This window comes from Poecilia latipinna, unplaced genomic scaffold (genome assembly GCF_001443285.1).
Source record: "Poecilia latipinna isolate Pla-1442-1.1 unplaced genomic scaffold, P_latipinna-1.0 Scaffold470, whole genome shotgun sequence".
Classification (NCBI taxonomy): domain Eukaryota; kingdom Metazoa; phylum Chordata; class Actinopteri; order Cyprinodontiformes; family Poeciliidae; genus Poecilia; species Poecilia latipinna.
The window spans coordinates 333554-345857 of NW_015113086.1; the positions used below are offsets into that span (position 1 = coordinate 333554).

A 12304-nucleotide genomic window follows, 5' to 3' on the forward strand; every position below is an offset into this window, starting at 1 on the left:
CCATTCTGACCATGGCTGGTTTATGTTAAAATGGCGTTCCTTCATCTTTGCGAATGTGTCTCAAGTTTAGAAATGCAATCAGTAGCATTTGAAAGTTTTACAGCTGAACGGTTGCAAAGATCTTAAAGAAGCTTTTAGGTTTTACTCAACATGCCTTGGGGATGTCATAACTTTTTATATAATCAATTGACCAGCTGATGTTAATTTGCACTGATTGGTGGCCGATTTCAGCTTTTCGATTTCAGGGAAATATATTTTCTGAGAAAAAACAAAAACAACTTGACATGTTCAGTACTTATTATTCATGTCACATTTCTGGCAGCGTCTTGTCTGACAGCGTATAGCTGTGATGGAAAAATGGAAAATGTCTGAATGCTTGTTCAAGAATATTGCGAGGAATAGGACTGACTAAAGCAATTTTCGTCTGACATGAAATTCCGAGGTAATCCCCAGTTCCATGCATCCTAATGTGTTCATTGCCAGTCTGCCTTGTCAATCTGTCTCCTATTTGTCTGTATTTATAGCAGCTGTGTGATTAAAATGTGATTTATAGAGCATTCCCTCCTATTCTATTTAAATTAAATTATATGGCTGGTAATAGTATAATGTCAGAGGACCGAAGAGTTGACAGGTTAATGACATGAGGCCAACGATGACTGACTGTACATGACACTGAAGCCCCGGGGGAAGAGTTTTTCTTCCAGTGTTTCTGATAAATTGAGCTACGAAGGCCAGACAGATGGATCTATGCTCCTACTGTGAGATGTAGCATGAACCAGAGTCACAGGTTTTGTTTTACTGGTGGAATGGGCCATACTTTGAACTCTTTGGCATTGATATTACTACTTTTACAGAATGCAGTTAGTGTAATGTTATCATTAATTGAACTTCATTCCTGGTCAGAATGGAGATGATTATCGTCGTTATCGTCCAGCCATAGCGGCCTAAGCTAAAGCAAGTGTCACTTTGTGTCAAGTCTCATACCACAAAAAAATTAAAACAATGGATTATTTTATCAAATGTTAATCAGGTCAGTATAAAAGAAATATGATTTTTGAACATTCTTTTGGTCATCTTTTACATGCAGTTTATTTGGAGTCCAAATCATTGTGTGACTGGTGATTCAACTGAAAACAACTTAAAATGAGGGGTTTTTTTCTCTAAATGTTCTCTAAAAGTTTGATTTTTCTAAAAATTTTCAGTGTAGCATTATGGTATTACAATAAGATATAAATTTTTTGTAAGCTTTTTTATGCATATACACTTTTTTTGTTTTTTTAACAATGGTGCCAGTAAATATAGAGGAATCTGTGCTTAAGATATACAATAAAGTACAGATAGACAAAAGACAAATGAGAAAGAAAAAGAAGAAATTAAAATTGATTTGAGAAAACGTGCAAGAATATGAGTTTATTAATTTTACTGAAAAGAATGGCAAGTAATTAGGATACACATTTGATCTGATAGCTAACTATCCATTAGCATTTCTAATATTGAAATATTTCACAGTTAATGTCAGGAGATAAAGTTTTATTTTATATCTGGTAAAAAGCACAAAATGTCTCCTCCTTCTAAATTTCCTCAGCTAACTACTGCTGACAGATGAGCTAAAAGTGTCTTCTGAGTTCAGCTTGTACTGTAGAAAATATAAATATTTAAAACCTCTATGTGCAAGTCTTCCCCTGCATTTATTTATTAATTTAACGATTTTATAAAAAGCTGTGTACTGTCTATTTGAAATGCCACTGTTGAGTATGAGTTCACATGTTACATTTCATATCTTGAAACTGGCAATTATTATTATTTTTTTTATCAAGACTATCAGACCATAACAATCTCATGACAAGCCCATGGCTATTTCCTTGTTACTTTAGCTTCCTCGTGCAGCTCCAAGTGTGCATGTCAGGTTAATTGGCAGTTTTAGTTTGACCTTAAAGTAGGTTGTTTATCACGTGCATGACTCTGGTCCTGTGATAGGCAGGCAATCTGTGGAGGTTGTAGCTCACCTCTTCACTGGTGACAGCTAAGACAGGTTCCAGCCCCCCAAAGCTCAGGAGAAAATGAAATAATAAAGCTTTAATAAATTTGAGATGTATTGAGCAGCTCCTGTGTGTTTTAAGCTGACAGACATTTTGATTTAGATATAAAAAGCAAAAATAATAGTTGTGCAGATAGTAATGAGAATCACTGTAATTCTATTTATTTTTGTTTTATAAGAATTACTACAAATTTCAAAAGCTAAATTACAATCTTCTGGCTTGGACATTAAGTGAACCTGTTTTCTATTTCCTCTCATGTGCTATAATATTATAAAAAAAATATACAAATGAGACAACATCCCAGACTTTCTCTAGATAAAGCATCCACCAGCAGGTATTTATTATCAATGTGAATCTCAAAAACATCTGCCAACAAACTTAGATCTTCCGTTTTTCTACAGACGGAGGCTTTGTCTTTTTCTTTCCAGAGCAATCAGCTCCAGCTGTTTTCACGCTGTTCCAAAACCGTTTCAGTGGGGACGTTTATTAGTGATGACGGGACACCCGAGGCACTTTCCAAAACCAAAGGGAAGTGCATGTCAGGATAAATCAAAGAAGATCTAAAAATTGCAGTCCCTCAGCTCAACCTGGCTGTTTGTCTGGGAAATCAGACACTAATGTGTTACAATATCCAGATAAATGATGATATTTCTCTTTTGAATTGTTTGCCTCTAGGTACAGATGAGCAATTAGTATGGAATCATATTTATGCAGAGGGATAAACTGGGAGAGAAAGAGGCTCATGCACCTTCCAGGATGCCATAAATTATCCAAGGGACCTGTATCTTATTGGCTGAGCTATCTCAGCTGGATGGGCTGAGATCATGTTGCTACGGCAACAGTGGGGAACCTCCCAGTTCTTTCTCTCTGCATTGTTGTTTATCATAGGAGTTTATTATGGAAGCATCCACTGTAGAGAGTTCACTTTTCAAAACTTACCAGTATGCTTTTTTTCAAAATGACAGCAAAATTGATAGTAATTCCACCAAAGCCTGTAACAGGACTTATAGAAAACATTAAAAAAATCAAGATATTATTCAAATAGTTTGATTTCAGCAAGCTATTTGAACATGCCCGATACATTTTAGTTTTGACAAGTACGTACTGGAAATATGCACTAATAAACAGCAAGAGTGTAACCTATTTTAAGGCATGGTTTCATTTTAAATGTATGGTGACGTCAAGCCGTTACAAGGAAAATACAGCAGAAACCTTTTAAGGACGCTCCTTTTCTGTTACGTAATCTTGTCAGGTCAGTGGGGGCACAAACCTAAAAAGGCAGGAAGTGCTACTTCCTGCAGCGTCCTGTAATGACGTATCAGTAGATCTACACCAGATTGACAGGATTATTTGTACCAGATTGTATTCCACCGTTTTATCTCTGAGCTCAAAATGTACAGTTAACCTTCCCATTTCATAGTTTTTAAATCATTAAGTCTATTCAAATACTTTCAGTAAAAGACATAAGCTTATTATAATACAATAATAAACTATAAAAAAGTATTAAATAAAATATTGAACATGAAAAGAATCATAGTTTATTGCACATCATCAAGTAATATGCTTTTAAAAGTACTCATAGATATGTACATGGCATGAACTAGCTTTTCAATTGCAATAGTATGTAATGTCATTACTATTTTAAATTAGCTCTCAAAAGTGAAAAGAATTGATAAGTAACAGATTCATGTTTTTAAACATAAAGATCATTTTAAAAAAGTGTAGTTTTGTTCATTGCTTTGAAATTCCACAACAGAATAACACTGAACACTGCAAGAAATAAGAAAGCAACAAGTTTTTTTCTTCTTTTCTTTAGTCATTTTAATAAAATATGTTTATTTTTCTGAAATGTCCCTTAAATGTGAGGGGGAATGTATTCATACTGTTTTTGTACAGATTTGATTCATTTGCTGTTTTGATTTTTTCTTTTTTTCTTTTCTAAAACTCTAAAATGTAAGTAATAATGTGGTTCTGCGGTTTAATAATAAAATAAACAATGAAACCATCTAAGTCTATCATTTTAAATGGCTATGTGGCTTTTGTGGATCTGGACAATTTAATTAAGAAGGGAAAACATGGCTCTTTACGTGGTTATTATTATTATTTCATACAGATGTTCGGTGTGCACATTGTAATGCTTTTCTGAAACGACCAGAAATGGTATCACTGCGCCATCTACAGGTGGAGTTTGAGAAATAAATAAACTAACATTGCAGAGTGTGGCGCCATGTTGGAAGATACCAAAATCTATCTGCAAAACAGAAACTGTCAAACTACTGTGGTACTACTTGTTCAAAAATATATTTAATATGAATGTAATCTCTAAATTATTTTAGGCAGTTTATGAATAATTTTCAGAGCATTCCGATGTAAACTTACTTATCGGAACTCGAATACCACGCCACATACCACCCCTTCTTGTTTCATGTGTAAGTTTGGTCGACTAGTGTCATGGCGCTGCTGGGGACACTAGCTGCTAAATGTTGTCGGTCGTTACTTTCTAAACCCTGCAAAGGGCTGTTCTGTGGAGTTTTACGGCCAAGCTGGGTCCAGGGCTGCATTGGAGGTAAGAGAAACAAAATGAAAACCGACAGCGACGGTCCTGTTTCATGCTACACATGATTGTGGAAACTTACAGGACAGGGTAAAGCAAGCACCTCCGTTGTAGACCATGAAAACGCATAGCACATGTTCATTCATAGTAAACGAACCAACTCAGAAATACTAGCATTTCCAAAAAGTCTTAAAGGCTTGAGTTGCTTGTAAAAGTTCTGCACTGACTGGGGCGAATGGAGTTATTGTAAAACATGTCAGCTGTCAATTCAAAGTGGCCTGAAATTTAAAACATCCCCACAAGTAATCATCTTCTGTTTTGTCGTTTAAACATCGATGCTCGAAAAAAATAATATATAGAAATCTTTTACATTCGTTAATTTAATTATTGAAAGCGTTTCACCTCTGACTATGTTGAGCAGCATAGCGTTACCAAACATCAGTCCTTTGTGGAGGCCCTTTGAACATTCTGTCACAAATACACATTTTAAGTTAACTTATTAATATTGTTCAGCTCTTCCCCCATAGCAAAAGTGGAGAAAGCATAATAATTCAGTTTAATCTGTGAGCACTACAAATGAATAGTTTAGAAACGTTTCAAGTATGATCAGTTATGCAGAAGAAACAACATGGGTCCCAGCACTGAACCTTGAGGAACTTTAGCATCTATAAACCTGTTTATTTAAGCAGATGTTTTTCATTTTTCACCAAGTCAGTGATAGTCAGTGATAACTCTTATACAATATGTTTGCTTTTTCTTTGGTAATATTTGCTAAACAATATCATCTAATAATACAACATCACTTATAGCAGTTGTTGATTTTTCTAATAGAAAAACAGTCGATCTTTCTCTTGTAAATTCAGGCAGGTTTTGCAACCCTCATTTAGTCTGGAAACGCTACCAACAAAAAACGCCCCACACTTAATTTTACCTGTTTTCATTTCTGTCCAAAGCTAAGAGGCATTTGTTGTCGGAAGATGTTATCAAGCTGCAAGATTTCCAGCAAAGAAAGCTAGCTGTGGCTCACCTCGTTACAGGATCAGATGGTGAGAAACTGTTTGATGCTGAGCCTCAATTTTAATGTGAAATTTGCTTAAATTAAAATTGTCAACACACCTACACAGGCAATTACATTGAGCTGTTCAGAGAGAAGATGCAAAGAAATGAGCTGATTCTGCGAGATGAACTGAAGTTGCTTCTCCACCTGTGTCAAACGCCAGACGATATGCTAGTAGCCCGAGAAGCCATCTATAGGTAAGTGCTACTCTGTCCCAGACACAAGTTAGGCTGAAAGCCTTCACTATTTCTAGAAAACTAAAAATCCCATTTGTGAAATGTGAAAAGGTATCATGCGGAGAACCGGAACCTTTTGTACGGAGACTTCAAGTTTGGCCCACTTTTCATGAGGCTTTGCTATGAGCTCGGCATGGAGGGAATGGCTGCTGCAACTTTAACTGATAAGGTAACAAGTCAAAACCCTTAATTACATTAAATTACAACACAAAATAGAAACAACTTGTACAATTAATGTTTTTTTTTCTTTCTACTCTGGACAGGATATGAAAGGCTTTTTCATTGATTCAACCACTTTTAACATCGCCATCAACATGTTGTTTGTTAAAGGCTCATATGAAAGTAAGGAATAAGTCACAGCCTACATGTATCATTGCATGGAGGTAATATTCTAAATAGCATTTGTTGTTCTAGGTGCTATGGACGTTTTAAGAACAATGAAGAGCCAAGGAGTGCCATTCAACAAAGACACACTGACACTAGCCATTGCTACCTGCTATAAACTGGTAATGATTAAATTACAGTGCCTACCAAAAGTATTCACACCCCTTAAACTTTTTCACATTTTGTCTCATTAGCGCCACAATTTGTGCTCTTTGCTGGGATTTTATGGGATCAAGCAGTGCAAAAGAACTAATTTAATGTTCTACAATTGTGAAGAGGAGTGACAATACACTATCTAAAAAGTGTGGTGTGCATTTTTATTAACCCCCTTATCCTCAGTTGCCCAAAATAAAATTACATTAATATTAAGTAGAGTTAATTTTAGACATTACAGTTTTTCTGAGGAAACAAATACATAATTAGTTCATATTGACTAATTAATAATTAGTTGAATGCATGTTTCATTAATGTATTACTTTGTGTTTTTCCATGGCATTAAATCTAATTAAAATAAATTAAATCTACTGTTTCAGATCACAAAATGTGGAAAAGTTAATGGTGTTTTATTGCTTTTGCAAGACGAGTGTTTTTTTTAACCATGTTTTAGCACTTTGCCATCCCAAGTGTGTCTCTGTCTAGAGTTTGATCTTTTTGTTATTTGCTATTTGTTGCTCAGAACACAGCAGAATGCTACAGAATCTCTATGTCACTAATAGATGAAGAACAGACCAGAGGTCAGTTCATCACTCGCCATGCATATTGTTTTGCTGTAGCATTAGCACTCAGACGGGTGAGTTAAATCTGTGCTCTCTTAATGATGTTGCAGAAATACGTGCAAATAGTTTGAAAAATAACCCCCTGTTCTCTTCTGTTTTTGTGTCAGAATGACCTAGAAAAGGCACACTCTATATATTCACAAATCATGAGCACTGCCAGCAAATTGTGTCAAAACTTTAAAGTAAGTATGCAGCCTGTCATTGCACTGTATACATATTTATTAGGGGGTTTTGGTCAAGTATGCATATTTTATATGTGTTTTTTTATGTTACAGGTTATGATACTTATCATGTCAGGTGATGTTTTAGGGGCTGTTTCTGTGCTGTCGGCAGCCATGTCGCCCAGTAGGTCGTTTTTTGTGAAAAAGCCAGAGTTTTCCAAGGAAGTGGTAAGTGATTACAAACGGTGTCAGATTTGTCACATGACAAGTTGTAATGCAAAAAGGTTCTAAGGCATATGGATTTTTAATTTTTTTTTCTATTGGCTGGTTTTCAGGTCGATTTGCTGCTTTTGAGGAGTGAAGGCAGACCATTCAAGATGAAAGTGGAGCAGGTGGTGACTCAGCTCGAACAGGCCGGTCAGGTGACCCAGGAGACCCTCGACGACATGCTGTGCCGTGTCCCGACGGGGAAGAGGAAACCGGTTATAATGGAGGTGGTGAGGAGGACCAGCCGAAGGACTCGGACGTCTCTGCAGTCCAGTCTGTTGTCGGAGTGAAGCCAGAGACGAACACCTAGAATCAACTCTCACTGGGGATGAACTATAATGTGAAATTTCCGGGATGTTATTGCACCCTATTAATATGGGCTCTGTTACCAGCACAATCATGAAAACCAATGGTGTTTATCTCACGCAGATAGAAAAATGTTAAATTCAAAAAATAAGACTGAAATAATCTTTATTTTTATTTTATTTTAAACATTGAAGAGCTTTTTCAAAATTTACCAACACAAATCTCTTCATTTTCCCATAATCTTGGGATCAAGATCATGTCTGACCTGGGAGCAAGGTCAGACATGATCTTATTGTCAACAAAAAGTAGAATAACTCATGGTTATTTGAAGCTGCAGAGTACCTCTAAGAAAAGGACATTGTTTAAATCAAAACTATGATTCTTCCTGGAGTCAGATCAATAATCTGTAGATACATTGCACATCCCTATTACCTTTGATTATCCATCTCTGAAAGAAATGTATGTTCATGTTCTGCTGACAGGTATTTGGCTGCATATCTCGTCTTGCTAAAACTTTTTCAAGAAGAAAAAGAATAACCGTATTTGTGTTATATCTGCTTCCAAGAATGCTGTGTTAAAATTGAACAATTTGGGAGGGTTGTGTTTTGTATATCCGGTATAGATGTATGAGCAAGTGATTAAAGGTGTGCAAATATTTAATAATAAAATAGATTTGAATGAACAAAATTAAGAAATTAAGAATTTCTTTGGTGTCATTGTATGCCGAGGATTAAACTGATAGGTTGCAAAATATTACCAGTAAGAACCTTCAGCCTGGACATGTGCCAGTAGTCTCTCACTCTTAACTGATTTAAATCATAGAGCTGATAAATTTTTTTTTAAAGATTGTTTAAAACAATGTTGGCATGTGCACATACAAAAATTAGGCTTTCCACATAGAACATCAAGTTCTACTGACACTCTTTCTGTCTTTATGGAGGTCATAGTTGTTCTAAAACCTCAGACAACCCAAGTCTACAGAGGGACACTGCATCAGAACTGCTTTTTCACCCAGTACAACATGATGGATTTGCAAAATGTCAAATATAGAAATGTACATATTTTTAAAGGTTATGTTTTTGAAATAAAGGCCAATGGTGCCATTAAAAATAACCTTTTTAAATGTGCATGGTTCTGTATTTGACATTTTACAAATCCAAACATCCAACTCTGACCTCAGAAAGTGTCATTCGAACTTGATAAAACACAATGAACCAACACCAACAAATGACATGGCTATCTACAATTCATGTTCCTTATGTACGTTTTGCCATCATGTTTTCCTTCCACTCAACTTTCCATTGTGATGGTTGGATGGAGCGCTCTTTGAGCAACTGCTCATGTTTCAACATTTCTGTGTTGACATCAGATTTTAATGGTGTTATTTACTATTCAAGTTTTTTTGAATCCTGCGTTTTGCAGTTTTTTTGTTTTTTTGTTTTTTGTTTTCAGTTTCAAGCCTACTCTTGGAAATAAACAGACCGAACAGGCCTGGAATATATCTCTCTTTTGTACTCTTTGAAATTTCAATATTACTTTTTAACGCGCTAAAATTTCACTGTGATTTTCAGTACATTTAACTACTTTTGTGCTTTGAAAACATTAGTGAAGCACAAAAGTAAACCTATTAAAGCTAAACATACAGATAGCTGTGTCGACTGTAAACAAAGGATGACGCATGTTAAGCCCCTCCCACCACGCACCGCTGACGCTGGCAGAGCTCCCGCAGTGAGCAACAAGACGAAGCTGCTTTTATTTAATCCAAACCCGTTAAATTGACCCTTAGCCGATGTAATAAGGTGTTTCCATTCGGTATTTTAGTAATTTATAAGGCGGCTTGGGAGTTCCAGGACATATGCGTCGGTGATATCCGCTCCTAGCGGCAGCTGGTGGCGATGCTACTGCTTGTGACCATCAGCTAGCCCAGGCTTAGCTGGCTCGGAGTGACGGGGACAGAGAACCGTGGGCGAAGGCAGCTGGTGACATCAGGCAGCTGACACCAGCACACAAAAGGAAAAAAATATATATATATACACACATATATATATATATATATAAAAGGTTAGAAAGTTGGAATTGTATCTAGTTTCACCGAACTGGAGCGTAGTGGCGTATTAGGCTAGTTGGCAGCTGGTTTTGTTGCCTGGAGCGAACTTAACTTGGATATTATTGGGTGGTTTCAGGCTGTGAAATCTGCCTGTGGGTGTTTGAAAGCCGTAGCAGAAAAAGCCCCACAATGAGCTCCGAAGAGACAGCAGCGCCCAGCAAAGCCGCTCCGGATGATGATGGCATGACCTGGTGGTACAGATGGCTCTGCAAAATCGCTGGGGTTTTGGGAGGAATATGTAAGTAGCTGTCAGTGTCCTCTTCAAGTTTACACATTTTATGTAGTTTATTTGCCACACTACTTTTTTTGTTTTGTTTTGTTTTTCGGGGGAATTTATTCTTGTCCTTGTGATTGAATTATTTGTTTTGTGTATTTACTCGTGGCTGTGTTGGGACAGGATCCGTTTTGTGAGTGTGACGTTTGAGCGTGTAAATACCGCTTCATCTTTTGTCCCTGCTGCTTGTTCATTGTCCCCTCGCTGCAGCAGGGCGCCGCCTGGTTTGTTTGCTTCCCCCCTCTCAACCAGCCTTAATACTCTCGAAGACGAGTGACACAACATCAGATCTGCTGAATATTCCCTTCAGGAAAAGCACAATCTATCTCGGCGTGAGACAGATTTGGTGGTGCCTTTGCAGTTTTCCAGCAGCACTGCAGCCCTCCGTCCCCTCCCTCTTTCCTCCCGAGTGACACCAGAGTCACAGTCCCTGTATCACATTAACCACTGCATTTTCAATGACTCCTGTATTATTAAGAGGGATGGAGAGTGTGAGGGAGCAATGATCTGCTGTGAGGCCTGGTGCTGAAGCAGTTTTTTTCAAATAAAGTGGATGGTGAAAATACAAAAGATGGGTGGCAGGTGGGCTCATTTCTTTTACCAAGTAAATTAAAAAGTCTTTAATATTAAGATGTAAATAATGTTTGTTTTTAGTAGGCTGAAAATCTTCAATTACATTTAGTTCAAGTTATTTTATATTCTGCCAATTCACAGCAAATGTCATCTCAAGGTAAACGTGTCCATTTCAGATCCAGATTCAGTTAAAATCACCTAACATTTTCAAATACTTCTATTCAGATCCAGTTTCATGCAGTCCTGTATTTATCACAATATTATATTCAGTGATATACATTTGAGCTGCTTAATTCCAGTTGAAAAAACATATCAATGGCAGCATTAATGACAATTGATATGCTTTGATTTTTTTGGAAATATTTTTCAGTGCTTTATTTCTGTCATCCTGGAAGTCGCGTTTGAGTCTAAGCCATGAATAATTTTTTTCAGATTTCCACCCCAAATATAGCCTCACGGAGCCATGAGGCTATCCTGGAGTACCTGATAAAACGCGTTTCTTGGTTTACTGTGACTCTTTCCTTCTAACTGTTGAATCGTAATTGACCTAAAGCCTTATCCTTGTTCAGAAGTTTCTCTACTATAATTTTTGCAGTGCAGTAATTGAATGTCAGAGGAGTTTGTTACGCAATCTCATTCTTTCTATTTTTCTGCTCTTATTTGCTGTATCTCACGCGCCTCTGCAAAGTGAGATTTTGCCAGTTCTCACCCTCTCCCTCTAATTCCCACTCTGATCATGTTTCCGTGAGTTTTCTCACAGCTTTCCTAGAACATATGAACACGACACTAAGGTTTCACTTACCTCAGAGCTTTTTTTTTTTTTCCGACATAATTACTTCCAATCAGCTCAACACGTATTTGTTTCTGATGGTCTATATATGTGGGGTTTTTCAGATGTTGTTTAGAGTAGCCCCTCCTGCACCCTGCTATTAAAGCCAAGAATAAGAAAAGCTTAAAAAGCTGAAGTAAAAATTTGTCATTCTAGTCATGAAGTGGTTAGTGTTACTCATAAAATTCAAATCTATTTAGACTCTGAAACAGTTGTAATTATTATTATTATTTTTTTATTTGTTATAGTTATTTTAAGTGAAAGTTGTGACAAGGCGTTCCAAGTGTTTGGAGTGTAAATGTGCTGATTTCCAGAGACATCCTGCTGTTTGCAGTACTTGTCATGTTTTTATTAAACACAGAAGTGGCTGACGTTCATCTCTTTCGCAGCCTCGTCGTTCATTTAGCGATACCCTCTCCTCTGAGGAGTTTACCGTACAGGTCAACGTCTTGTGGTGCGCCGTAATGTTTTGTGTCTGATCCCGCGACCTGCCATCTGTTTTACCACAAAAAAACAGCCGTCTCGTTTTGTCTCCTCCGCATGCAGCCTGCGCTGTCTCGGGAGTGTGGAACTGCGTCACTGTGAACCCTTTAAACATCGCTGCTGGAGTATGGATGGTGTAAGTTTCTCAAGTTGTAAATTTTCACCTGAATGTGTTTTGTTTTGCTGAGCACAAAATAAAAAAAAAAAAAAAAAAAAAAAAAAAAAAAAAAAAAAAAAAAAAAATTAATAAAATTAATA

General features: G+C 36.8%; 1 protein-coding gene across 1 annotated transcript; it reads left to right on the top strand.

Moving 5' to 3' along the window:
- The first annotated feature begins 4452 nt into the window (after window positions 1–4452).
- ptcd2 (pentatricopeptide repeat domain 2) lies at window positions 4453–8603 on the top strand. Its single transcript, XM_015039397.1, has 10 exons — window positions 4453–4605; window positions 5547–5639; window positions 5718–5847; window positions 5938–6055; window positions 6150–6228; window positions 6301–6392; window positions 6947–7060; window positions 7154–7228; window positions 7322–7435; window positions 7543–8603. Exons 1-10 carry the CDS (start codon window positions 4491–4493, stop codon window positions 7762–7764), a joined length of 1152 nt encoding a protein of 383 aa, XP_014894883.1. The 5' UTR covers window positions 4453–4490; the 3' UTR covers window positions 7765–8603.
- Window positions 8604–12304: the final 3701 nt, after the last annotated feature.

Bases quoted from the DNA above. Each gene is read 5' to 3' on its own strand.
- ptcd2 (XM_015039397.1), top strand. From the start codon at position 4,491: ATGGCGCTGCTGGGGACACTAGCTGCTAAATGTTGTCGGTCGTTACTT. The intron at 6,229-6,300 runs GTAAGGAATAAG...TTGTTGTTCTAG, and splicing joins TGTTAAAGGCTCATATGAAA to GTGCTATGGACGTTTTAAGA. The intron at 7,436-7,542 runs GTAAGTGATTAC...GCTGGTTTTCAG, and splicing joins CAGAGTTTTCCAAGGAAGTG to GTCGATTTGCTGCTTTTGAG.